At 35.6% G+C, this 27,003-nt stretch overlaps 4 protein-coding genes across 6 annotated transcripts; all 4 read left to right on the top strand.

Moving 5' to 3' along the window:
* The first annotated feature begins 7,273 nt into the window (after positions 1 to 7,273).
* On the top strand, positions 7,274 to 10,835 carry LOC108223808 (root phototropism protein 2). Its single transcript, XM_017398233.2, has 5 exons — positions 7,274 to 7,623; positions 7,707 to 7,776; positions 8,209 to 8,589; positions 9,108 to 9,827; positions 10,203 to 10,835. Exons 1-5 carry the CDS (start codon positions 7,550 to 7,552, stop codon positions 10,698 to 10,700), a joined length of 1,743 nt encoding a protein of 580 aa, XP_017253722.1. The 5' UTR covers positions 7,274 to 7,549; the 3' UTR covers positions 10,701 to 10,835.
* Positions 10,836 to 11,374: 539 nt separating this feature from the next.
* LOC108222873 (hypothetical protein) lies at positions 11,375 to 14,505 on the top strand. Its single transcript, XM_017396830.2, has 2 exons — positions 11,375 to 12,813; positions 13,601 to 14,505. The coding sequence occupies exon 1, from the start codon at positions 11,708 to 11,710 to the stop codon at positions 12,134 to 12,136; it is 429 nt and encodes a 142-aa protein (XP_017252319.2). The 5' UTR covers positions 11,375 to 11,707; the 3' UTR covers positions 12,137 to 12,813; positions 13,601 to 14,505.
* A 3,836-nt stretch (positions 14,506 to 18,341) lies between these two features.
* LOC108222871 (probable inactive receptor kinase At5g58300) lies at positions 18,342 to 22,786 on the top strand. 3 transcript variants are annotated; one of them, XM_017396826.2, is made up of 3 exons: positions 18,342 to 18,864; positions 20,093 to 21,435; positions 21,927 to 22,786. In XM_017396826.2, the coding sequence occupies exons 2-3, from the start codon at positions 20,097 to 20,099 to the stop codon at positions 22,556 to 22,558; spliced, it is 1,971 nt and encodes a 656-aa protein (XP_017252315.1). In that variant the 5' UTR covers positions 18,342 to 18,864; positions 20,093 to 20,096; the 3' UTR covers positions 22,559 to 22,786. The 3 variants fall into 3 exon arrangements, with proteins under 3 accessions (XP_017252315.1, XP_017252316.1, XP_063949510.1); XM_017396827.2 differs by lacking the exon at positions 18,342 to 18,864 and adding an exon at positions 19,159 to 19,298; XM_064093440.1 differs by lacking the exon at positions 18,342 to 18,864 and adding an exon at positions 19,446 to 19,651.
* Positions 22,787 to 24,435: 1,649 nt separating this feature from the next.
* On the top strand, positions 24,436 to 25,983 carry LOC108222872 (pathogenesis-related genes transcriptional activator PTI6). Its single transcript, XM_017396829.2, has one exon. The coding sequence runs from the start codon at positions 24,923 to 24,925 to the stop codon at positions 25,736 to 25,738; it is 816 nt and encodes a 271-aa protein (XP_017252318.1). The 5' UTR covers positions 24,436 to 24,922; the 3' UTR covers positions 25,739 to 25,983.
* The last annotated feature ends 1,020 nt before the right edge of the window (positions 25,984 to 27,003 follow it).

Raw genomic sequence — 27,003 nt, 5'->3', positions numbered from 1 at the left:
ACTGATGTTTGGTTGGTAAAAACAAAATCAGAAACTCATACCTTAGAGCATCTCCAGCAGCATCTTAACTCATTCCTTAAATATAATATAAAATATTGGATCCTAGTGACTTAAGATAATAATAGCTATTCTCACCTCCAACAATATTCCTTATATTCATTCATTATATATTATTTTATTATTAAAAGTTACCATTATTGCAATAGGTGAAGAGAGAGAACATGTTTGTATTCAAAATTTATTATAAAATAAGAGTTAGGAGAGGAGAGAGGTTACCTAAAGATAAGGCATGGCTAGTGGATCTTAGTGATTTAGGGAATCACTAGGATACTGTTGGAGTGGATTATTTTCCCATATTCCTCATATTTTGGTTTAAAACTCCAAATAGGGAAGCTGTTGGAGTTGCTCTTAGAGCAAGCCCAATGTAATTCCCTATTTTCAACCCTTAAAATATTATATATTAATGGTTACTTAAAATATTAAAATAGTGGGGATCAAAAAGCTATTTTGCTCCGACGGTGTTCCCTATTTGATTCTCTATATTTTAAATTTATATATACAACTCAAGTAGAGAGAAAGATTGCACTAATAAATAACTGAAAAATAAGAGGATACATGAGCTGGTGATGACGTGTAGTATATAGGGGGTTGCTTTTTCATCCCTCAAATAAGGGGTTGAACTTTCTCTCACCTAAAATTAATAGGGGATAGAGAGTTGCATTGGAGAAGCTCTTTTTGTTCTCAATCCTCAAATCTTGTATTCTTGTCCATGTATATCAATTATAGGTAAGGAATGGGTGCATTGGAGTTGCTCTTAAACCCCAACATATGGGATGTTGATACCCAATTGGGAAGGTGAGTATGAGATGCGTTTATTTTTTATTTTATTTTTTTTCCTATTTAAGTAATGAAATATTAATATTTGATACAAAATTAAATCAATGATGCAAAAATATATGATAATAATAATTTTATTTATATTTTTAGTTAATATAAATGAATAACTTATTTTTTACGAAAATTGTATATATTGATTCTAATTTCCAGCACTCTACCAAACACATAATATCAGATATGATACCTCAAACCCATACCAGCTTAACCCGATTCCTCATTCCAACCCAATACCACTCCGCGAATCAAACGATTCCTTAATTATCACTTTGACTTTTTGCACGTAATTAAAATATATATTTTCATTTCTTATTTTTAACTTTTTTATGAATAAAATAAACTATAATTTTAGTTCAGTTTTTTCTGAAAAATGTCAAAATAACAACTAAGGAAGGGAGGGAGTATTGTAGTAGTATCCAAGATCGGTCTTTCTGATGTGTGCCCAAGAACACACAATAAATACTAAATTCTATAAAAATGGCTTATTTTGATTAGTGGAATTTAGGTGAATGTAGGGGGCCACTGGCATTTACTCCCTCCGTCCCTTTTTAGTTGTCACATTTGGTCTTGTGCCGGTCAAATTGACCAAAATTTGACTAAAATTTATTAATATTTTATCAATTGAAAAAATAAAAAAAAATATGTCACCGGAAATAACTTTAAATCTATTTTAAGATGTAATTTTCAGTTTTTTAAAATAATGAAAGAGTGACTTATAATCCTTGGTAAAAAATTAGTCAATTTAATCAACAAAAATAAAAATGTGACAACTAAAACAGGACGGAGGGAGTATTAGTCATCCATCAATCAAAACGACCTATTTTTATTGGAGTTGGAAACTATTATGTGCACTTAGGCACACCATAGAAAATCTCCATCCTACATTACTACTATAGCAAAAAACAGAAAAATTGATAAAATAAATGACATTGAGAAACTGTCAATGTGCGAATAAAACATGACGCTAAATTTAAGGACTCGCTTGAATTTTCAAGAATTATTAATTGTCATTATAGAGGACATTAATTGTGTCAGTTTCATGACAAAAGCCTATGAACAAGATATGTTGAACGAGCAATTAGGTTCATGAATCACTCCGGTTTATAAATTCAGTGTCCTTAAAGCTATTGCAGATTTGCAGGTAGTTCAGTCATACATATAGTGGCGGCGATAAGGGTCGAAGTTGCAGCAGATGTGTGTTTATACTTTATCTCGCAGGCAAATTTTACAGCAACTCCAAATAGTATATCCTTTCCCTTTTCGATTCTCGACTGACCAAACGTAAAAAATGCACGATTGCACTAAAATCTCGCTCCCTTGTCCGAATTTGTCCTTTCGAATTCTACTGAGGTGTGTCCATGCATGATTATGATAGTATGCGATTTTCATCCAAGGTAAAATCGTTCTCAGCTTATACTGAAAAATATATAATATTTATATTAAAAATAAATATGAAACTAATTTAAAATTGGAAAATGATAGTATATATTTTCTATTGACTTATTTTACTTGTAAAGTCAATTTCCATGCTAAAATAAATAACTTATCAAAATTAGTTTTATCAAATTTATTGTATGCAGAACATTTTTCACATTAAATCACAAAAGCTGGTACTTGTATATGTATTATATATATATTTTTCAAAATATCGTTATCCTGTCTTTTTATGAGAACATGAGATTGCAATTTACTGTTTGTTCGACCCGATCATTGGTGTAGATATCGTATGATTTTTTATTATTAGATTAATACCTTTGTTTCAAAAAAAATCATAATAAATTATAAATTATTATTTTAATATTGTAGGAGCGGGGTCGAGGCGTTTGATAAACAAGGACACTACTCTAAAGAATTAGAAAAATACTAGTCTTGAACCCGTGAAAATATAATTCAAAATTTCATGTTTGTAATTTATTTTTTAAATATTAAAATAATTTTATACATGAATTCTATGATAATGAATTAAAAATTTATTATATTTTTTAATGTATAATAAATAGATTATTAAACTAATATATACTTTTATTATCTACACATTCGATATTTCGATTTGAGTTAGTATAAATCAATAGCTCTTTTCATTCGTAATCGCTTTGTATTTTAAGGTGAAAAAGAATTAGTAAGCAAATTATGAAGTTAGGATCAACCATATCATGCTTCTTTCTAATCTATTCCTGATAATCAAGTTTTTGGTTTGAAAAATCATACCTATGCTGAGTACTGGTCTGGTGTACCATTGGTCCATTGAGTGTGTTGAATGGAAAATAATTTTGCGAGCTCCCAACTACTCGTTGAAGTCCATGAGTAGTGCTTTCCCGGCCCTACGAATAAAGCAGGCATACTTAACTCCCAACTACCTACAATTTAATGAAATGGGCCAGCCAAGATACTTCACAATTATAGATCCGATAGGCCCTTACCATAGAAAACAGACCAATATCAGTTTCCAAATATTGTACTCGGCCAGATGCGTGGCGTACTCTGAAATTATTACAACAATTTTTTCAATTATTAATCTTTATTTATTTTTTATAATTTCTTAATATTAACTAAATAGCAATTTCAGTCTACAGCAGATTTTTCTTTTTTCCATTCTTGTTGGACCTTGGACAATATGATCCGAAAAACCGATCTGAAATTAATATTATAGTAGCGAGCTAATCTAGATGTTTTTATAATTTTACTTCTCATTTATTAATGGGCTAGGAAGGGGTGGCCTGATGGGCTGGGGAAAAATAAAATAAATCAAACTGATACTGGGCCTCTTTTGCAGTAAGGTTTTGAAGCATTTGGAGTTTCGGGCCTCTTTTGCAGTAAGGTTTTGAAGTATTTGGAGACCGGACTTGCTATACTATTCAATTATGAGAGTATCAACACTGTTTAACAGTACTACTACTAAAAACCAAATTCTGATCAATAGAAATGTTATGTGTGTCGCTCGATTTCCTTAAATGGAAGTAATATATATATCAGCCACACATAATTTGATCTAAATCTAGTAGTTGCATGGAGTTCCAAAACCTGGAAAAGGTTAAATTACTGGATTCATCATTCCTATCAATATGTCATTTCATTATTTTGGTAAATTTTTCTCTCTGTTTCTATTTATAGAATTTAATTTTTTTAAGTCAGTTATCGGGTTTTATATCAAACTGGCCACCCATTTCGTCAAAAAATCTCACTTGACCCACCCAAAAAATTTCGGACTCACTTAAACCACTATAAACAAAATATATATCATTTTATCCACATCACCATCATAGCTCTTTACTTAATCATTTATGAAAAATCAACCGTTTGTTGTTTTACTGCAAAACCACTTCGAGTACTTTGATAATAGTCTCTAGTATTTATCAAAATAATTTGTGAATTACTAAACCAACACAGATAGGATGATCATCTAACTATATATTTATAAACATATATTTTTTTAACTACATGGCTATGTTGCTTTAGGAATTCCCAAATTATTTTAATAAATACTAGGGACTATTATGAAAGTACTCGAAATGTTTTTGTAGTAAAAAAATAAACGGTTAATTTTATATAAATAATTAAGTAAAGAGATATGAATAATGATGTGGGTAAAATGATATATATTTGGTTTATAGTGGCTTAAATGAGTCCGAAATTTTTTTGATGAGTCAAGTGAGATTTTTTGACAAAATAAGTGGCCAGTTTGATATAAAACCCGTCAGTTATCTATTGAATTTATGGTTATTGACGCTTTAATCCTTTTCTTGTTAAACTTTTATGCATGTTCGGTGCTTGGTAAAAAAAGATAAATTGATTAAATTATAATTCAAAATAACTCATAATTTTAGCAAGAGCTATTAACCAAAAAACCCAACTAACTTGTCATTTTTTTGCCAAAAAACCTATGAACCTTTTTTTCACCAATAACCCCAATAAACTTTATTAAATCTTTGAAAAACATTTAACTAGAATTACTTATAGCTGTTGTGGACTAACCATGATCATCACATATCCTATGTGGTAAATTGATTACAATTAATCAAAGAAAATAACCGAAAAATCAGCACACACTAAAATAAGTTTTAAGATGGTTGATCGGCTGCTCATTAAGACAGGGAAGTAATAGGCTCTCATTCAGACAATGAACAGACTTGAGAACTGCTTTCCCACCATAGTTATTGCGATTGAAGGCTCTGAGGCATCTCATCCACCTCGTTTCTACGTGGTTGATTTTCTATGTAGAAAAAATCTATCTTATGGTGTATATTAATGTGTGAAATCCCTGCTTAGCTACTCGAGCATAAACAGTTAACCAAGTTTCAGGTGCAGCCGCGCAACACATCAAGCAGCAGAATAGGAACTCCCAATTGAGTAAGACATATTTTAACCACTTAGTACAAACAATCTACCAAAATACAAACAAATTACTCAACTATATACTCTGTCCAATCAATAGTCCCGAGCAACTCTTAACAAACACCCCTTAAAACTTTATAAAAATTAGTCGTGTGAGACACCCCAACAAAACCTGTGAACTCAGGAAAACATAAAAAAGCCGTTCTATCTCCTGAATTTTGTATTGAATGGAGTCAGAAATAACACCCCATCTGGTAATCTTTTCGCATACCATCTGATTACGTCAAAATGATAACCGCATGAATTTATTTCGAACATCAACTCAGCCTTTATAATAATCTGCCAATATCACACATCTTCACTTGTTTTCATTTTAATTTATAAATTTAAACCTACAAATATCATATTATAAATTATTCCTGTAAATGACTAGGCGCTATGTGGCACACACGTGTATCAAAAGATACAAATCAAGGAAAGATAAATGACAAGTCACATTGATAGATTCAACCATGGTTTATTTTGTATTTATTTTTATATTTTTAATAAAGTTTATTGGGGTTGTTAAAGAAAGCAGAAGTTTAAAGGTTTTTTAGCAAAAATTTGACAAGTTGATTGGGTTTTTTGGTTAATAACTCTTTTAGTAAAAGGGTATATATTTTATAACTAAAACATCCGCAAAAATTGTATGAACTATTATCATGAGACCAAAGAATATGATTCGTGCACGAATCATTGTTTAAGGTTGCACCTGATACATACCATCACTAGTCGGCTTCAAGAATTTCAGAAAAAACACTCAGATTTTTAACAATTATTGAAAAACAAATACAAAAAACTCAGAATTTCAGGGGATGAACAACCTAGGAATGCAGAATGCATCTTATGTTATCGTTTTTGAAGTCCAAAATCATGAAACTCTGGAACTTTAGTATCTGCAAGGTCCATAGCTTTTCATCCATTTTGTACGTTGTACTAATCATAATGCATGGACCAGAACTGCAGAACATGAATACATAGAATATCAATTATGCAGACCGCAGAGAATAAACTGTGGTGGAATAATACGGAGAGTACAGATAATGCACGTCAGCGTATATTCTGTACAAAGAGAATACAGAGAATGCAACGTGTCAGCTTGTGATTGGTAACAAACAGATACTGTAATGGCCCGCACCAGCATTATCCTCATCTTATATTACACGAGTCGTACGTATGCGTGGAAGGGTCGTAGAAAAACAAGCTACAAGGCGGCCCAACATCGGAACATGTCAAAAGACGATACGTGGGGCCCGGATGAGTTGGAGAAATGGGAGGGTTTATGACTAGATTGCGAGTTGAGACATTTTTCTGTGGTTGGAGTTGGTGGAGAAATAGGCACCACTTGTTTGAGTGGCTGAGACGGACTCGCCCAGATCATTCCAATTTGGAGCCCGCTTTGTTGCCTGCTTGTTCACGATCGTGTTTGGCATCGAGTGGAGGATGCAGCTAATGTGATTAGGTTGCACTCATTTCTTAATCATTTTATCTGCGGGCGGATATTACTCATTCTCGAAATACGTGTGTTTGAGTATTTAAATTTCCGTAATAACAACGGGTTAATGACTCGGCTGCCGTTTGTATGTGCATCTTGCTTGGAGTTGGACGCTGTTTTCTATTGGCTGGAGAAGAGCGCAATTAATCTCTTTTGTTGTGTTCTCTTGCACTCTCCATCAAGTTACTATGACCAACAGAAACTCGCATGCCACATAAATCAAGTAGAAACTCAAAGTGCAGAATTTATCCCCTAAAATTTCAATTTTCAGTAACCGATAAATTACATAGATGAAAAAATCTGTACGAAAAGATTATTCCGCATCGATTAGGTTAAACGAGATATAAGCGGGATACGCGAGATACCGTTCTATTATTTTCAAGTACAAAATAATTAGTAAATGACGAAGTGAAGGCGGAGGTGAGGTGACAGAAACAAGAATGAATTGAAAGCACCTAACAATTCGGAAAGGGTCAATCAGAAACCGAAAAAAGTAAAGTTAGACAAGGGTCACGTAAATAAAGTTGGGTTCACGTAACTGGAGACAGTATCACACACCTTATCACTAAAGCTCAAAAACCCAGATTTACTAAAAGTGAATTACAAAGACACACACTCACACTATCCATGATTATCTATCCAAGTTAACTTCACATATCACTCTGTTCTTCTATCTATATATAAACCTAAAGCACTATCTCAACTTTAATCCGAAGATACTCTTTATCTTCTAAGTCATTTTCTCTCCTTCACTAATATCTACCTTCACATATTACATATACACAGTATATGGCAGCAAGCACTGCCACATTTAAGAACACTGCTACTAGACTCTCTCTTGCCATGGAAAGAACTAACCAATGGTATGTATTGAGTAGTGCTCATTAAGTATGTTGTTATAGTTAATGATACATCATTAATTATGCTTTTTTATGTTTGATTGCAGGGTGTTCTCTCAAGAAATTCCAACTGATCTTCTTGTTGAAGTCGGTGGAGCCTCTTTTAATCTTCATAAGGTGCATATGATTCATCTTATTATATCATTTGTTGATGCTGTTAAATTATTAGTGATCTTAGCATGAATATAACTCGTTAGAATACAATATGATTTTCGTAAAATATAATTCTCGTAGGCTCTTTTTTAGCACTTTAAGATTTGAGGAGAACCAACGGCTTAATATCGCTTAATATGGTTATTAATACCAGCATGACCGTCGAAATAACCTTACATACGTGTTATAAACTGGTTTCAATGGAAATAACCTTACGTAGTAATATGATTGTCGTAAACCATCCTCTTGACGCTTTAAGTTTGTACGCTAAACTGGTTTAGGTGGAAATAACATTAAATACGTGTTTGTGCGGTCAAGTTGAGTGATCTTTTAGGTATACATGAACATATAAATTTTAATTATTAAATAATGGCTTTTGTGTTTGTATTTTTACAGTTCATGCTTGTGGCAAAGAGCAACTACATACGAAAATTGATAATGGACAAGAAAGATGGAACAGAGTTGGAAAGAATTGATCTATCAGATATACCAGGAGGAGCTGAGATTTTCGAAAAAGCAGCCAAGTTCTGCTATGGTGTTAATTTTGAGATCACAGTCCACAACGTAGCAGCTCTCCGTTGTGCATCCGAGTATCTTCAGATGAACGACAAGTACTGTGATGGTAACTTGGCTGGCCGGACAGAGGATTTTCTTAGTCAAGTTGCTTTGACAAGCCTTTCTGGTGCACTTGTCGTCTTGAAATCTTGTGAAAATCTTCTTCCTTTGGCTGAAGATCTGAATATCATAAAAAGATGTGTTGATGTCGCTACTACTAAGGTACTACTTCTATAATCCTACATATTAATTAGTCTCTGTATATTATAATAAAATCCGTCAATCTGTATGCAGTAATCTTCATGCATATCTCATATCTGTATGTGTATGTATAAGGTTTGGATATAATAGGCATAACACAACTCAATTAGAAAAAGGCCATTTCAATGAATTAAGAGGATTCAAAAAATATTATGTTGTATGCAGTGCACAAGGCTCCCGCTTTAGCAAATAGCATGAACTGAGAAACATCTCAATGTGTGCAGACTCACCCTTATTTTCTGTAAAGAATTTTTTTCTAGAAATTTGTTGATCCTCTAATCTAGCACTTGTACACATACCAGTATAGATCAAGACTTGATAGGTACTTACATGCAGATTATTGTGAAATTGTGATAGAAGCAGAATCATATCATCATAAACCAAGTTTAGCTATTTATTGTTTATGTGATCTGTTTTTTTGGTTTATTTTACATACATGGATGTGTAAATAAATTAATCTGAAACTTAAACTGGTGTAGGCTTGTAACGAGGCGAATTTTCCAAGCCGTTCACCTCCAAATTGGTGGACAGAAGAATTGTCCATATTAGACATATGTTTCTTTGGGAAGGTCATTACTTCAATGAAAGGCCGTGGCGCTAAAGGGTTGACGATAGCCAGTGCAATAATAACCTATACAGAAAGATCACTTCCAGATCTGGTGCGTGATCATTCTGGCAGCAATGCTATCAAGCAGGAGTCCAGCAACATCAGAGTCCAGCAGCGCGAGCTTCTTGAGAGTATTGTTGCGCTCTTGCCTCCTGACAAGGCAGTTTTCCCCATAAGTTTCATGTGTTGCCTTCTTCGAACTGCAATTTTCTTGGGAGCATCAAACAGTTGCAAAACAGAGCTAGAGAAAAGGATCTCGGCAATACTAGAGCATGTTACAGTAGATGATCTGCTGATCACATCATATACTTATGATGGGGAAAAACTGTTTGATTTGGAAAGTGTGAGGAGGATCATAGCGGGGTTTGTTGATAAGGAGAAGAATGTTGCTGTCTTCAATGGAGGTGATTTTAAGGAGGTTTGTTCTGCGGCTACACAGAGGGTGGCCAAGACAGTTGATGCTTATTTAGGTGAAATTGCAGTCCACAGCGAACTCAGTATATCTAAGTTTAATGGGATTGCTAATTTGGTGCCTAAAGCTGCTAGAAAGGTAGATGATGATCTGTACAGGGCCATTGACATCTATTTGAAGGTAACAATCGTATATACCACTGCTCTGAATTCAGTTGCACATGCACTTGAAATAATTTCACTTGATCAACAACCTTATTTCCGCATGAAATTATTTATCCTTCCGCATCAGAATTGGAGTATTGATGTTCAATCTAAAATATTTTAGCAGAGAAGACTTATATATGGATGCAACTATATAGTGTGGTCATTCAATAGGCTAGAATGGCTGTTTTATCAAAAGCATGCCATGTTACAATATCCTAAAACCATAAAACCATCAGATGTTTGGAGGGCTTAGTATGCATAGTAGGCTTTCTTTTACTAGTACATCAGGATCTGAGACCATTAATATAAGTTTGAGTTGAGAACCTGAACACTGAATTAATACATGCAGGCTCATCCAAACCTAGACGAGATAGAGCGGGAGAAAGTGTGCAGTGTAATGGATCCACTAAAGCTATCATACGATGCAAGGCTCCATGCATCACAAAACAAAAGATTACCTGTACAGATCGTTCTTCACGCACTATACTATGATCAGTTAAAGATCAGAAGTGGTGTAGATGACCGAAAAGCTCCTGATGCAATTTCTACAAGAAATCAATTGCAGGCTGACGTGTCGTTAGCTAGAGAAAATGAGGCACTAAGAACCGAGCTACTGAAAATGAAGATGTACCTTTCAGATATGCAGAAGAGTGGTAGTAGTAATTCTCTAGGGACTACATCTGCTGCAACTAAAGGTGTAAAAAAGCAAACCAAGTTCTTTTCATCGATGTCAAAGACTCTGGGAAAGCTCAATCCTTTCAAGCATGGATCCAAAGATACATCTCATATCGATGATGTTGGTGTAGACCTCACCAAGCCAAGGAGAAGAAGATTCTCCATCTCTTAAGATTATGGAATATATGTCTATATATATCTACCTCCAGTTTGCTGTGTGATACTAAAATTTGTTTTATTTTTTGTTAGAAAGGTGGACGATCATGTTGTAACAGATAATGTGTGAATGTGAGTTTTGTTGGTGCTACATGTATAAGCGCTGTAACAATTACCGTATAATACTGCAACAGAATAAAATTCTGCAGATAATTATCAGACTGAATCCGTCAAGAAAATTCATTGAAATGTAAAAGAAATGAATGAGAACTGAAGTATGTGTGTTGCTCATGGTGAATTTATTAGATAAGTATGTTGTTCAACAACTCAAGGAAACATGTTGATAAGAAGATGGCATGGGTTGCAGAGTTGCGACGAACAAGGGACGTTTGGTTCATAATTATCGAATCCGTTTAACAAGAATCGGAATCTCAAATCTATGTGTTAGTATTTTGATTAGCAATTTTGTTATATAGAATGGGAACCTCAATGACATTTATTGGATAGATCATTCCTGCAACGTTTGGTTCATGATTAACGCATCTATTTAATGCCGTCGGATAAACAATTTCGATATATGGGACTCCAATTAACAATAAATCACTCATTTTATACATTTTGAATTATTAATCTCCATGTCACATTTCCGATTCTCATTCTCAAGGATCATCAAAATGTCCCCAGTCCCCTGATAATTGTTGTACCGGTTTCTGACAACTTGCTATTTGGTGACCGGTACTTTTGTTTATATTTCCGGCATGCAAATGATTTCGAGGGATTCTTGAAGAAACCACATGGTAAATTTAAAATTATGGAATTTCAAGTCACTAATGCTCCTGAAAAATAGAACCCGAAATATAATTCAGTTAAACAGGCCCAGAATATTCTAGCCCAATCCAAATACATATAGTCATCACTCATCATCCATCATGGCCAAGAGCCTCTGCGCTAATTTTCCCCTTCATCTTTAATCAAGGCATCACCGCGGCGGAGCCGCCCCGTAGATTGACAAATTCTCTTATCATGGCGCACTCCGCCGACTCTTTACCGCCCGAACTCGTCACCGAAATACTTCTCCGCCTTCCGGCGAAATCATTGCTCCGATGCAAGTCGGTCTGCAAATCATGGCTCTCCTTAATCTCAAACCCTAGCTTCATCAAATCTCACCTCAACTTCGCATTACTCGCTTCCAAGACTAAACCAACGCTACTCGTTATCGAATATCCGCACGAACAAGTTGCACTAGATATGAACGACTCTCTAATACACATCAACTGTGTTGTTATGCCATGGTGTTTTGTTACACATGTTCTTGTTGTTGGTACTTGTAATGGGATTGTATGTTTGGACACTATGCATGGTGCGGAGGTGTGTTTGTGGAATCCGTGTACTAATATGTGGAAGAGAGTTTGGGCTCTACACGTGGCAGCGCCACGCGTGCTTATCGGTTAGGGTTTGGCTATGATAGTGTTTCGGATGATTATAAGGTTGTTAGGTTTGTGTACGAGGATTTGGATGATCATGTGCCAGCTGTGCAGGTGTATTCGAGTAAGGCCGATTGTTGGAGGCAATTTCAGGATCCTGTTCTGAGCAAGTGGAAGTGTAACCCGTATGGGCAAATTGATTGTGTTGTAAACGGGGTGTTATATTTGGATTGTGATTATAAGTTGGTGTCATTTGATTTTCATGAAGAGGTGTTTTGAGAAGTTTTATTTCCTATAGATTTTGGGGGGAGAAAGAGGTCGGATGTTTTGGATTACGAAGGTTGTGTTGCTATGATGTTTGAATCCGTTGGTGATGACGGGGTACTAGTTGGAGTTGATTTATGGACGTTGGATGATGTATCGGACAGAATTTCTTGGACGAAAAGATTCAGTGTGAAGGATGATTGGGAAATGTGGCTCTCTGGTTATTTGGGAGTTGGACAGTTTCATGGAGGCATGTCATTCGATCAAACTTGGCACTTGTATGACTCTGAGAAGAAAGAACTTAGATTTTATAGAGGTAGAGAATACGAGGTTCTTGCAACTTTGAGATACACGGAGTCACTAATTGTCTCGTTTGATGGTTTTGAACAAGTGCAGGAGAATGACACCTCTAATCGTCATTATGGAAGAAGCAAATTGGAGGTAACTTAGCAAACATGCATGTTTATATCTATTGTTTTATGATTTTAGGTTTCTCTATTTGTTAATCATTCAATTGTTACTTAGTACTAGTAGTTCAGATATATGTTTGTGTTGCACACATTGTTACAATGACATCCTAGTTTTCTATGTTCTACATTGCTCAAACATATTGGCTTCAGTGTCGGGTTTCCTTGTATGATGAGATCTGCTTAATTCACATCCAGGTTTACTATGTCCTCTCATTAAAGAATTTCTCATGCACAACCTTATATGATTTTCCAATATAATACTATATGATATGGAGGATCTGTTTGCTTTGATTACATCTTGGAATGCCAGCTATGAAAACTTCTCTGTTTGACATCTGAATTGATGGATAATTATCAGATACCTATGTGAGTTGGGATTTAAACGGGGAAGCAATAATTTTAATTTTTAATACCAGCTTCAGTTATATGAATGTCGATAAGTTTTGTAGTTGCTTGGCTGGACTTGGTGTTTTCTCATAACTCTAGCTTATATGCCTTGAGTATTTTGCTTAATGTTAATCTAATCCATCCCAGGATCCGTATCGACAAAAGATAAGTGCAACATGGTGATTTAGTGCGGTTCTGTGATCTTTGTTTTTTTAATGCTGGAAGAACCTAATCCTTATATCTTTGCTAATTGATGGGTTCGTTAACATTTAGTGCACTAATTTTTTGAGTAATGCTAGAGCACCGAAATTGGATACATAAAATTCTTTCTGGATGAAATGTTTTAATTGATGAAATCATTGTATATGCAGGGGGTCCATTGTATTCAATAGAGTTGTAGTCAATTAAATCATGACACGTGTCATTTGAGATTCATTTGGATGCTCCATCATTTTCCCTCATTTTTGATTCAAACCGTGAAAAAGAATTGTATGACCCTTCTAACTCGCATGCCTTTTCTTTCGACGGCTAAAGAGGATCCAGTAGCAGGAAATCAGATGGACAAAAAAAGGGGTCAATCGAATGTGTGACCATTGGTCAAGTTTTGAGGTCAACTAGTGCTCCAGGGACCATGCTCTCTTGAATGGTTTTTTCTTCCCATACTTATTAAACAGTTGATCTAAAGCAAATCACGTGTATTATGGGCAATTATCTGTCATGGAAATTTTGAATGCTGTTAATATATGAAACTTGGAATCAGTTTTTTTGTTGAAAAAGATAGCAAGGTTGTTTCATGTTTGTATCATAATCTTTCCAACTGAGGAGTCTTGTGCATCAGATTCGTCGTTTTCTGGGGTCATCCCCCAATTACCTTCAAATCCAGGAGCGTGATGCTAAAAGCATATTCTCTACGGCACCTCAGACATGAATATAACTCTACAAAATCGGTTGAGAAACTCAAAGAAGATTCTGACTACCAAATCAACCGATGTAAAATTATTGTTCAGGCATTTTGTATTTTAGATGGCAGGACACTCAAATCTGGCCCTGTGGGGCAATTCAGACTGAAAGGAACCAAGCAACCGCATAATCATATAGAAATCCAATTAAATGAGTGTGTTGGAGACCAGTCCCAATTCCCATAAATAAGCCGAAACCAACTAAATTTTTTAGAAGAAAGTGAGTAAAAGTGGGTGGCAAAATACAACAGAGTTTAAGAATGTAGAGAAATGTTGTTATCAAGACAGACAGAGATGATGCCCGGGAAAGAATCTTCCAAGACACCTAAAGACACCAGACTTTTGTCAAAATAACAGAGAATTGCTATTAAATCATTGCCTCCGTAATCGGTTGCTACTAATATTCCTTTTTTACTCGCCATTTTTAATCTCCACTGTCTTCATCTGTACAATGTAAATTACAGAATATGAAAATGCAGGGTCACATGCATCTATTGCTTTTGTACTCTTTGACTTGTCAGTAAATTATGTTTATTCTGATTCGTAACATCCTCTCTGTGGAATAAAGCAATTCAAGTTTCCTTCCCAGCCTGGTGCAGCTAGCAAACGTAAATCATGGACGATGAAGACAGGGAGATAGAATTTTGCCAATCATATATACTACTACTGAATGCTTTTGGAATTCACCATTTTAATCACATTATTCGAGTCTCAGCATCAATAAGATGAGTGTGTAAGTTTGCTTAATTGAAAAAAAAAACAATTTTTTGTTTCATTATAAAATTATAAAGCTTCTAAGTTACGGGACATACAAGTTGAATGTCCGGTTATAAAATTTTTTGTTATATAAAGGCAATTATTTTATTTCAGTCATTTTTATCATTTGGTAATGTCTAAAAAACATTTTACACCTCTGTAAAATGAAGGGTACAGTATCATTTTATATTTTAATACAAGACATAGATCATCATGTGAGTGATGTTTTATAGGTTTTCTCTGCAAAATATACATCACCGTTGGTCGTGCTAGAATGTTGTACTTCTACAAGAGGAATACGTCCTGCATTTCTGTGTAATTCCTTTCGTGTGTTAAGGACCCAATCAAATAACAGACAGAAAAACTGCATTTATGAATTTTGACAGATCGATGATGGCAGGTAGTAACAATTATTGAGAGTTGTTATTGAATATGAGCACAAGAATCCATCTGATCAAAGTATCAAACAATTCTAGTAGTACGCACAATAAATAAATGAACGATCTTTTTAACGTGTGTCCAAAAGAACACAATAAACACTAACTTTCATGATTTATTTTTATTGGTGGAATTGATGTAAATACATATTATTCATCCACCAATAAAAGATTATCATTCTCGTTAGAGTTAGTGATTATTATTTCATAAATTAATTAAACCAATCCCCTATTCCCAGTTACACATGTAAACAAGTTTTAGCATTTTATCATTTTATGTAGTCCGACTTGATTCCGTCACCGATTTTTGCCGTGGCAGTGGATCTCAGTTTTAAGAATTTGAGTTCTAACTTGAGAGGCAGTGGATCTCAGTTTTAAGAATTCTGAGTTCTAAGTTCTAGCCTGAGACCATTAGATAAATTCTCATCGAAACAAGTGGCCGTATGAAATTAGACTGTAAAGTACAAATCAAGGCCACGATCCGAAGCGCAACACATGTTGGAATAAAATTTGGCAGCCAACTGTATAGTACATGAATTGCAAAGTTAAATTTTTAAAAAATGAGGGTTAAGATTTGACTTTTTTGCATTTGATCTCAAAAACTTCGATTGCACTTTTGACTTTGGAGAATTAACTGGATCTTGACTTTAAGGTTACTTGCACTATAGATAAAGTTCCAATAAGTTGTGCTTAAACATAGCATGGGATTCAGACATAGTAGTAATAGTAGTACTGTGGAGCATGTGTCTCAGTAATTATGTACTTTTACCGGGTGCAATTGATTTTGTTTCCTGACAAATACAGTAATGTGGAGCAGGCACCTCTGGTCTGTGGTTCTGTGTTGAGTGTGCCATGTGATTTTCTACATTTCAACCTCCGAGAGATTCTTACTGCCTACTTATCGTTATATACAGTGCACAGGTGGAATACCGGGAAATAATAAGAGCGTTTAGCTGAGTTTTTAAGTCCATCAATTTATTTTTGTAATAATTTTATAAGTCAATTAATTAATTATATATCAGAATATGAGTGGTTAGAATGCAGATTTAAAGATAATCTATGATAATTTATTAATATATTAATAAATTTTATATTCAGTAAATTATAAATATCAAAAATTTATCCAAACACATAAAACAAAAGTTACTTATCACTTATAATTAATTTTTCACTTATAAGTAATGAACAATTCTTCTATGCTAAGCCAAACAGTCCAAACACATAACTTTTTGGACTATGACTTTATTATTATCGAAATGTTTATTATTATATTATATCAATAATTCTAAATATCATAATTCCTGATTTTATCTCCGATTCAGAATGAGTGGAGGCTGAACAATGATGGAGCATGTATATTGTATATGATTCACCTGTATTTTTATGTCTATGGATCACAATTCACATCTGTAGCAACAAAAAACAATTTTTAGTTACTTTGTGCAATCTACAATGTATGTGCATAACAGAACCCGATGAATAGCCAAGGAGCCGTGGAGTGAACGCAGATGTATTGTACTGATGGATGCATCCGTCTGAACTATAGTATTTGTTTACAGGAGATAACGTGATGTATTCATTATCATTGTAGGAGATATTATTGCTACAAAATATTAGTAATAAATTGAAGAAACAGTATTGGTAAAAATAGCAAGTAGCAGAATGCCAGAAACCAACTGAAGTATATAGCTCACCTAATGAGAGCTGGGTTGTCCCACTCCTGCTCCACTCTTTTTAATTTACTATCATACTCCCTCCGTTATACCTTCACTTCGCTTTTTTTTTTTTTTTTTATTTATAAAAAAGAATTTATAAAAAAACTAGCTTTTTTTTCTTCAAAAAAAATTACTTTTTTCTAAATTTTTCTGTGATTTCATTATCTTTCGGAAATTTTTAGAAATACAAGAATACACTCTGCAACTATATACAACTTCACTTAATTGCAATTTACACCAATAGGGATTGCAAGTATGATTGCATCTAGAGTCTACAACTGATTACATACTGTGGTTTTGCAAATATTTTCAAAAATTTGATATTTTTGTAATATATTTTAAAATGATGTAATATTTTTGTAAAAACAATTTTGGACTTAGGTATTTATGAGAAAATCCCTTTATAAAATTATTGAAATTTTTTCTAAATTTTATAATATAAGTGATAAAAGAATGGTTATTATTTCTATTACTATTTATAATATAAACAATATTATAAAAACTAACTTTTTAAATGAAAATAAAATCAATCTAGTTAATTAATCAACAATACCAAGCAACTAATAAATTAATTAAAAAGTTAAATTATAATTAATAATTATATAATTATTTAAGATTAATATTATTAAAAAATATCATATAAAAAGTATTATAATCCGGATATGTACTGCTCCTTGTATAAAATGATTCGAGTACACGGTACAGTAGATATATTAGCAAAAGAATTTGGGGGAACATAGCAATAACATTGTGGCATTAAAAAGGGGATATTGCAACCGTAGTTGAGACTTGAGAATGAATGGGGATGTGGAGAGGAGCAGGAGTTTGCAATAAAAAAAAAAGCCAGGTAAGAACAAATTTAGTTAAATATTGGAAAGTGAGAGTGTGAGAGATGCAATTAATAATAATTAAACAAAATTTGTTAGTACTCCCTCCGTCCCTCTGATTTCTATACACTTTCCTTTTCGGGATGTCCCATTTAATTCTATACATTTCAAAATTTTCCCAAAATGGTAAAGTTTTATAATATAAAAATCCCACTCACCCACTACTTTCATCTACTTTTTCAAATCTATCACTTAAATATTAATGGGTCCCGCCAATTTACCTACTTTTCTTTCTCTTTCTCATTACTTTACATTAATTTATACATTTTTCTTAATTCCCGTGTCCAAAAGAAACGTATAGATCCCAGAGGGACGGAGGGAGTATTAATTAGGAGGACGTTAGAGGAATATTTATTAAAGTATGTTGTATGCAGTGTATTGCATCATCAGCTCCTGTGTCCAGTAGCGTTAGCCAGTAGCTTCTCTCTATTCATTTCGTCCGGTGGTTGAGTTGAGTTGAGTTGAGTCGCTCATCAACTCACTCTCCCCCAATTCCTCCCCCCTCTCTACATTTCGTCTCTCTCTACAAAATCCACAACATCGTCAAACTACACTACTACTCCACGGCAGGAACTTCAAGCTTCTCTTGAGCTCCCCCAATCCTCTCTCTCCCCCAATCTCTCTCTCTCTCTCTCTCTCTCTCTCTCTGCAGAAACTTCAAGCTTCTCTTGAGCTCCCCCAATCCTTTCTCTCTCTCTCTCTCTCTCTCTCTCTCCCTCTGCATCTCTCTCCCCCCCCTCTCTAATTTCACTCTCCCTTAAATCTCTCTCTCCCTCTCTAGTCTCTCCCCAGCCACACCCAACATAATTCTCCGCTCCTCATCCTAATTTGCTACTCAGTGTTTGCTTTAAACTCACTTACATTCTTACCAATGTTTCCAGGTACTACATTCACACCTTTCTTTTCTCTAGATCTCCATAATTACTGCTACTTCTATGTCTATATGTAACATTACAACATTATCTCTATATTATCAATCCATACTGCATTTCTTGCTTAAAGCTAGTGTCTATCTACTTTATTATCTGTTCCTATAACTTAAAAATCCCATCTTTCAATTTGCTAAAAGTTCAACTTTTGAATTTGTTTTTTAATTAATTTGCAGATAATTCTAAAGTTATAAGTTGGTTTGACCAGCTTTAAATCGAAACCAACCACTCATAATTAGTAATTTTATGCTTTTACTTTCTCTCTTTTTCCCTCACTTGTTAATCTCTCACCAACTGCTACCTGCATCCCACCTAAATACTCACATTACCATTTCAATTACTCATGTTTGATAACCTAACACATGTTTTCCATCACTGATATTCAAGTTTCGTATCGTGTTGAATCGGATTTACTTAGTGCTTTATACTGCATCAATGTTCTGTCTTGTGAATTCTTAGTACTGCCTTGTGCACTACCTTCTACTATCTTGCAATGTGTTAAATTAACAGCGGCATGTCCTCATCTTGCTGCGAAATGCTTTATCCACTATCATTTTACCAGTTTACGGAGAAAGCTTTCTTTTCTTAATTATATGTTTACTAAGAAGTGTAATCCCTGTGCTTGTATACTATGAGTATTTGAGCTAACAGGCCAGAGCAGATCCTGTTTTTTCTTTGAAAAGGGGAAAGGGGCATCCTTACATCCCTATATGTTTTTTCATTTCATTAAAATAAAAAGGTTATTTGGGGCCACGTGCCCCCCTCCCCCCTCCCAAGTTGACCTTTGATGTTAGAATTTTTTTGTCACTCAATGGAAAAGATAATTGGCGGTGATAAGTTATTTGGAATGTTTGGTATTCAAATTGGTCAACAGGCTTTGTGATGTCCTTCTCTGGTCACCGATGAATGTTCAGTATTTCTCAGTATTATTATTGTGGGTCTGGTAGTGTAGGGAATTTTAGCTGGTTTCACCTTCTAATTTTTGCCTGTGATTTTGTGGCCACTACTACATGAAGACACAATTGTTCTTTTTATCCTTAAGGAATTGTGTAGTTACAAATATTCATTTCGTTGAACAGAAAAATTCTCACTTGTGTTCTATCTTATTTTCAATTCATATACGTGAGTTCAGTTTTTTGTTTAGTTCTAATAATATTTCATCGCTCCTATATCCTAACAGGAAAATGAGAGATATGCGCCACATTTACTGGCATACAGCTGAGCGATTCCTAATGAAGCGCTGCTCTCCTTTCCAGTTGATTGTGTCCATATTCACAGTACTTGTTCTTCTGCCTCAGAGTTTTGGTGATTTGAATTCTGATCAACAAGCTCTTCTTGCATTTGCTGCTGCTGTTCCCCATGGTCGAAAGCTGAACTGGAATTCTTCCACCTCTATCTGCACAACTTGGGTAGGCATCACTTGCACTCCAGATGGTGCTCATGTACTCACGGTTCGACTCCCTGGTGTTGGCCTTATTGGGAAAATTCCACCCAACACGCTTGGAAAACTAGATTCTTTAAGTATTATTAGCCTCCGATCAAATGCCCTTGATGGAAGCATACCGTCTGATATTGCTTCCCTCCCCTCCCTCCGCAACCTTTTTCTCCAAAATAACAACTTTTCTGGTGATATTCCAACCTCTTTTTCTTCCCAACTCAGCATACTGGATCTTTCATTCAATTCCCTAACTGGCAACATACCACTGTCTATACAGAACTGGACAGGACTTACTGCATTAAGCCTTCAGAATAACTCGCTTTCTGGACATATCCCCAATATCACCCTTCCCGGACTAAGGCGCTTGAATTTAAGTAATAACCATCTAAATGGATCTATTCCATCCTCCCTCCAAGGGTTCCCGAATTCCTCGTTTGTGGGAAACACTTTCTTATGCGGGCCACCACTTGTTGCTTGCTCACCTGTAGTTCCTGTACGTCCTCCACCTTCGCCAACCATTTCTCCACCTGTTCCACAAGTGCCCAAAAAAGAAAGCTCTAAAAAGAAAATTAGTTTAGGTGCTATTATTGCTATTGCAGCTGGAGGGGCTGTGCTTCTGTTTCTTCTAATTTTAATCATATTTCTGTGCTGCTTAAGGAAAAAGGGGAGTGACGGCGAACGCGTTACGAAGGGGAAGTCTGCTACTGGTGGAAGGAGTGAGAAACCTAAGGAGGAGTTTGGCAGTGGAGTGCAAGAGCCGGAAAAGAACAAGCTGGTTTTCTTTGAAGGCTGTTCTTATAATTTTGATCTTGAGGATTTGTTGAGGGCTTCAGCTGAAGTGCTTGGAAAGGGAAGTTATGGGACTGCATATAAAGCTGTCCTGGAGGAGTCAACAACTGTGGTAGTAAAACGATTGAAAGAAGTAGTGGTGGGAAAAAAAGACTTTGAGCAGCAGATGGATGCCATTGGAAGAGTTGGGCAGCATCCAAATGTGGTGCCCCTCCGTGCTTATTATTACTCAAAAGACGAGAAACTTCTAGTCTATGATTATATCCCCAACGGTAGCTTGTCCATGCTATTGCACGGTAAGCTTCTTTAAACTATATTTTAATTTGAAGATTTAATAGTAGTCTATTGTCGGTGTTGGCATTTTATAAGCATTGTGATAAACTTCACCCGTATAGTTTCAGAAATTGACTTCTAGATTTTTCTGCCCAGGACTGTATGCCATTTGAAACAATTTACCTAACTGTGGCAGAGAGAATTTCAAATGACATAAGAGGCAAAACTTCATAAGAGTGATTTACCTGCCTTATTTTGGAATATTTAACTAGAGTCTAGATTTTGTAGCCGTAATACAATTCGTCCCCAGTACCCAAATATATGCTCTTGCTTTATTTGAAATGTTTTGTAGTGACATATCATTTACCTGTGAAACTCGTTTAAGACTATCTTATGTAGATTGCCTACCATTGTATTTTTAATTTGAGATATGATGCACAGTAGCTTTTACTCTGTTAAAGACTATTAGTTAATCCTCAGTATTACTCTCTGCTGAATGATAATCTGATCTCAGGAACTAGGGGTGCCGGGAGAACTCCACTAGACTGGGTAACCAGGATTAAAATAGCTCTTGGAGCTGCAAGAGGTATAGCCCACATCCATTCTGCAGGTGGTGGTAAATTTACTCACGGAAACATCAAGTCCTCAAATGTTCTTCTCAACCAAGACCTAGACGGCTGTGTCTCTGATATCGGGTTAGCACCTCTAATGAACTTCCCTGCCACTCCATCTCGGCATGTAGGGTATCGTGCCCCAGAGGTGATTGAAACACGCAAGCACAGTCATAAATCAGATGTATATAGCTTTGGCATCCTCCTGCTCGAGATGTTGACCGGAAAACAACCAATTCAGTCACCAACTCGGGATGATATGGTTGATCTCCCAAGGTGGGTACAGTCAGTGGTGAGAGAAGAATGGACAGCTGAAGTATTTGATGTAGAATTGATGAGATATCAAAACATAGAAGAAGAGATGGTGCAAATGCTGCAAATTGCAATGGCATGTGTTGCAAGGGTGCCAGACATGAGACCAAACATAAATGAAGTGATTAGAATGATAGAAGAGATTCGGCAATCTGACTCAGAGAACCGGCCATCTTCAGAAGAGAACAACAAATCCAAGGACTCAAATGTGCAGACCCCCTGATTTCCTTGCAAGTCCATTGAATCTAATTGCAATGTCAGTTTAAAATTTATTTGATTTCACATGATAGTAAGATTCTGTCAAGAGAGTGAAGTTTGTCCAGTTTTTTCATTATGTTTTTTTTTCAGTGGTTTGGTCAAATTAGGGAGAGGTAGCATGTCATAATACTATTTGTTGTAATAATTACAATGTAAGCAATTCTATTTGATTGAACATTAACAAAAAACAAAATGTGATATCTGATGAGAGGAATTAGAAATCAAATCTGCCAACAAGCCAAAATGGATTCAAGAAACATCATTATTGATCTTATAGTACCATTACAACAAACAAATCTTCATTCAGAATTTATCCAAGGTTAATTAATAGAGATATAATTTTAGAACAATATAATACTCTGTTTTGCTGGAAATTTCTGAATGGATGCCCTTTCGGCTTCCAGAATTGTTTACATCTCAATTTTGAGAACTGCTGGTAGCCCCAGTTCATCTTTTAGGTGTTTTTTCTTTTGGTTTACAAATTATGGAGAGATGGACAATATTAGCAACACTGATTCATTAGAAAGTATTGTTAGGTGCTGCTGTGTAATTACCTTACAGTTTCTTTACAGGTCACTTGTGTGTCAAAGCATCGAATTCCGAAACTGTGAACGAGCTCAATGATATGCAGAAGTATCCTCCATTCCCCCTACATCATGCAGCACTGGTAATGGTACATCTTCCATTTGCAAGTGTCGCCCTTAACTTTCTGAACGAATGCTAGCCTTTTTTACTGATGTTTGTTTCTCTGGAAAGATGTCTCATGTCTTTACTCTTTAGACTCAAAATAGATAGTATGCATGTAATAGAAGACTATTGTGAAGGTGTTGGCTAATCTCAGATTCCCTTTATCAGTGGTAATAAGTAGCGATATATGTGCAACTGTTTACATACTTTAAAATCAAATTTATGAACTTTTTGACGCAGATGATCATATGTGTCGGGCCTTGTAGTCCATCTGTTCTCTACTGACAGACAAACAATGATGATCCTCTGGTCCCTGAAATCACTCGCGAGTATCAACTGACCATGCCAAATATTAAGCCACAGCTGAACCGAGACAGAAGTATGCTCTATGGCGGTCAGGTATGATCCATGATTTCGGTCTTACTAATTTGATCATTTGAAATACACAAGTGTTGGCAATAAAAAAAAAAATTACAGCTATTCATAGCTTGTGTTGAGCAATCTATGCTTAAATCTTGTGTTGCAGTATCCTGTTTGAGTTTTTGGTTGTAGGAAAAAAATTTATGAGCCAGGGCATTAGTGTTGAATTAGTCTACGATCTAATAAGCCCCGCTTCTAACAGCTTAGGAAATTCAAATTTGAGTCCTCCTTCCTACTTCACTTCTTCTGCAAGCATAAACTCGTGGTTCCCTGAGATGCAACTTTTCAAATATTTTAGTTGACTGGCTCTATATTAGTACATGCGCACAATTTTTTTTTTCTTGGTGCTATTATTTCAAAATACATATTATTGCTTCCCAGGCCCACGGCTGACCATCACAATAGAGAAATGTCGCAGAATGCACATGAGGTGAATTAGTATTCTTCTTGTACCTGTCGCTGCTTTTTCATCATTTAAGCAGCCGTGATACTTCTCTCTTCCTTCTGTCTTTCATCCGCTGGATGTTGAGGAATATCTTGATAAAATCTTATCATTCCTTAGAGAATAATAATTGCGTTGGAATTATCTCGCTTCGGCACAAACTAGATCACTGATATGACATAACTTTACAATATCATTATGCTAGTAGATCGCGTAAATACAGAACTTGTTATTCATATAATATGCCCCAAAGTCGCAGGCCTGCCTGTACAGGTGTTAATTTTGTGTCGTATTTAGACACGCGGATTTGCTTCTGTTTGATGATTTAATCAGTAACTAAATTAATAGTTCGAGATGAATAGTCTGAGTAATGATTAAAGAAGGCGATAATGTAAGTAACAATCGATAGGGACTGGGCAAGGCCGCCGGGAGAGTGGGGGTAGGGAGTAGAAAAGTCAAGAAATTAAGTAAAAAAATCTGTGGAAGAAGTAAGCTGGATCGGTCCTGTGGTCAAGTGGTGTAGGTAATTTACCTGCTGACGGTGGCTGCTGACGTGCTCATTCCACTTCTTCAACATTACCACGAAACTAGGAGTGGGGACTCGGTATATAAACAGAAGTCACTCTATTGGTTTTGTTTCTAGAGTGAATTGCGTACTCTGTGGCAGGATAGTGGTGGTAAAAATTTTAGATTTTTTTGACAAAGTCTTCTTTCGTGCTTTTGCCTATATAGGTAGCCGAAAGTTGGCTAAGTTTCTGTCTGATCCAGCTGTGTAGGGATATGGGGGAGACGGAAGTAGTGGAGTTTTGTGATCGAGTGATCAGCCGCACTAGCAAGAAGCACTCCTCCGCCTCCCAACGTCGGGTCTTGAGAATTATTCTTATCGATGCTGATGCTACTGATTGCTCCTCTGACGAGGACTATGATCATGACTATATAGTCGGGAACAAGAGAAAGAGGAAGAGGAGGGTGGTTAAAAGACAAGTGTCTGAGATCAACTTCACTCCTTCTGCTAGTGCTACTAATAACAGAAGGCGTCGAGAACAGCAGGAGGAAGAGGAGGTATCTGATAGATCAGCTCCTCCTCCACCTCCTGCTCGTCCGCAGAGAAAGTACAGGGGCGTGAGGCAACGCCCCTGGGGGAGGTATGCTGCTGAGATTCGTGATCCTGTCATGAGAAAAAGGCTCTGGCTGGGCACTTACGACACCCCTGAAGAAGCGGCTGCTGTCTACGACACAGCTGCCATCAAACTCAAGGGTCCTGATGCCATCACAAATTTCCCTCCACCACCTGATCAAGTAAACACAAACATTTCTTCCCCTGAGAACAAACTGGTTGAATCAGCCACTACTCCAGCTGCAGAGCCTGCGCTCCCTGCTGGCGCTCTGTCCCCGACATCAGTACTCCCCTACAATGACGACGAGGACCTAGCCACGTTTGGCTACGGAGATGTTGATGCCTTTGGTTTTCAGATAGAGGACCAGCTTGTCCCTTTCTGCTTGCCCGATATTATGCTTTCCAGGACCTACTCCAGGACTCGTGTCGACGACCCAGATTTTGCCGATTTTGACCTCCTACACGATTTTCTACTTTAATCATTCGAGATTCAACTCAACATAGTTGTCTATTTGGACTTTTCCCATATTACTATCGCATCTGCAGTATATATAGGAGTTTTTGTAAAATTATATTGCCACATATTACAGTATAGTATAGGTGAGTGATGGCTGGCTTGGCTCCGTGCTAATTCTTCATGATCTATGTGACTGTATAATTCTCATAGATGTATATCAAATGATACATTCTTAAATAAACACAGCCTCCAACAACTCATAAAAAATTTGTGTACTTATAGTTCTATTGCATAGATTGGCGACTTTGTTTATCACTTTGAATCTGTCTCAGAAATGATATATGCTATATGTTAGATTCAATTTTGTCACTACTTAAGTAGAATTGCAGCTTCACCTTGTGCATACTCACTAATCTCACTAAAAACATGTCATTAAAAACAACAAATGGTATGTACCTAGTCACATTCTAGGATGTTTTCATTTTACAATCCAAGTTTTGGCTCCTTCACCAAGTGTTAATGCAAAGTGAAACACACACATATATTAAGCAAAGTTCTTTGTTAAAAGAAGTATGTTGTGTATAAACTAAGTAACCATGGTTTTGTTTTATAGTTAAAAGTCTTCAACAAATTGACAGAGGGGTGCAGATAAGTTCATGACTCATGGTGTGGATTGGCATTTAGAAATGTGTAGACTTTGTTTAAATAAAATCCAATGAGCTGATTAGTGATTTGGTGGGCTCCTTGGTTGGCCACCAAATAGATATGAAAGCTACTACAGCCTAAATCCTTGTGGCCGCCCTCACTTTTTAGACGATCACACTATTTCTTGATTAAATTTCGGACTATATATATCTATTGCAATGAGAAATAAAATTGCCGTTTTGTCAAAAAAAAATTTAAAAAAATTGCGGCGAGTAGCGAATTTAAAGGCGATATTATTTATATTTTATACTATAGATTTTAATTTTTTATTGTTTAAAGTTTATTAGCTTGAAGACACGGTAATCGCATTTAAGATATCACAATTTTCTTAACTATTTATGAAGAGTAGTGCATGTAAGCAAGCAATAACCAATAAGACGATTTGGTTTATTTTTCTGAATTGATATAAACGAATTTCATATTCTTCTCTTAGTGTATTAGAAAGACCTTTCACATCTTGACCAATATACACTAACCAAGTGGGTGTTTTTTTAGAACTTATAAGACCAGCTTCTGAATTATAAGTTATGAGCACTTATTCGTACCGTTTGTGTAATAAGTTAAGAAGTACTTATAAAAAGT

This window comes from Daucus carota, chromosome 5, assembly GCF_001625215.2.
Source record: "Daucus carota subsp. sativus chromosome 5, DH1 v3.0, whole genome shotgun sequence".
Lineage (NCBI taxonomy): Eukaryota > Viridiplantae > Streptophyta > Magnoliopsida > Apiales > Apiaceae > Daucus > Daucus carota.
The sequence above is the reverse complement of the archived record's forward strand: the minus strand, read 5'-3'. Positions and strand labels throughout refer to the sequence as shown.

Excerpts from the sequence above, each read along its gene's own strand:
- LOC108223808 (XM_017398233.2), top strand. The coding sequence starts at position 7,550 with ATGGCAGCAAGCACTGCCACATTTAAGAACACTGCTACTAGACTCTCT. Across the intron at positions 7,624-7,706 it reads ATGGAAAGAACTAACCAATG|GGTGTTCTCTCAAGAAATTC; the intron begins GTATGTATTGAG and ends GTTTGATTGCAG. Across the intron at positions 8,590-9,107 it reads TTGATGTCGCTACTACTAAG|GCTTGTAACGAGGCGAATTT; the intron begins GTACTACTTCTA and ends AAACTGGTGTAG.
- LOC108222873 (XM_017396830.2), top strand. The coding sequence starts at position 11,708 with ATGGCGCACTCCGCCGACTCTTTACCGCCCGAACTCGTCACCGAAATA.
- LOC108222871 (XM_064093440.1), top strand. The coding sequence starts at position 19,623 with ATGTTTTTTCATTTCATTAAAATAAAAAG. Across the intron at positions 19,652-20,092 it reads CATTTCATTAAAATAAAAAG|GAAAATGAGAGATATGCGCC; the intron begins GTTATTTGGGGC and ends ATATCCTAACAG. Across the intron at positions 21,436-21,926 it reads CTTGTCCATGCTATTGCACG|GAACTAGGGGTGCCGGGAGA; the intron begins GTAAGCTTCTTT and ends ATCTGATCTCAG.
- LOC108222872 (XM_017396829.2), top strand. The coding sequence starts at position 24,923 with ATGGGGGAGACGGAAGTAGTGGAGTTTTGTGATCGAGTGATCAGCCGC.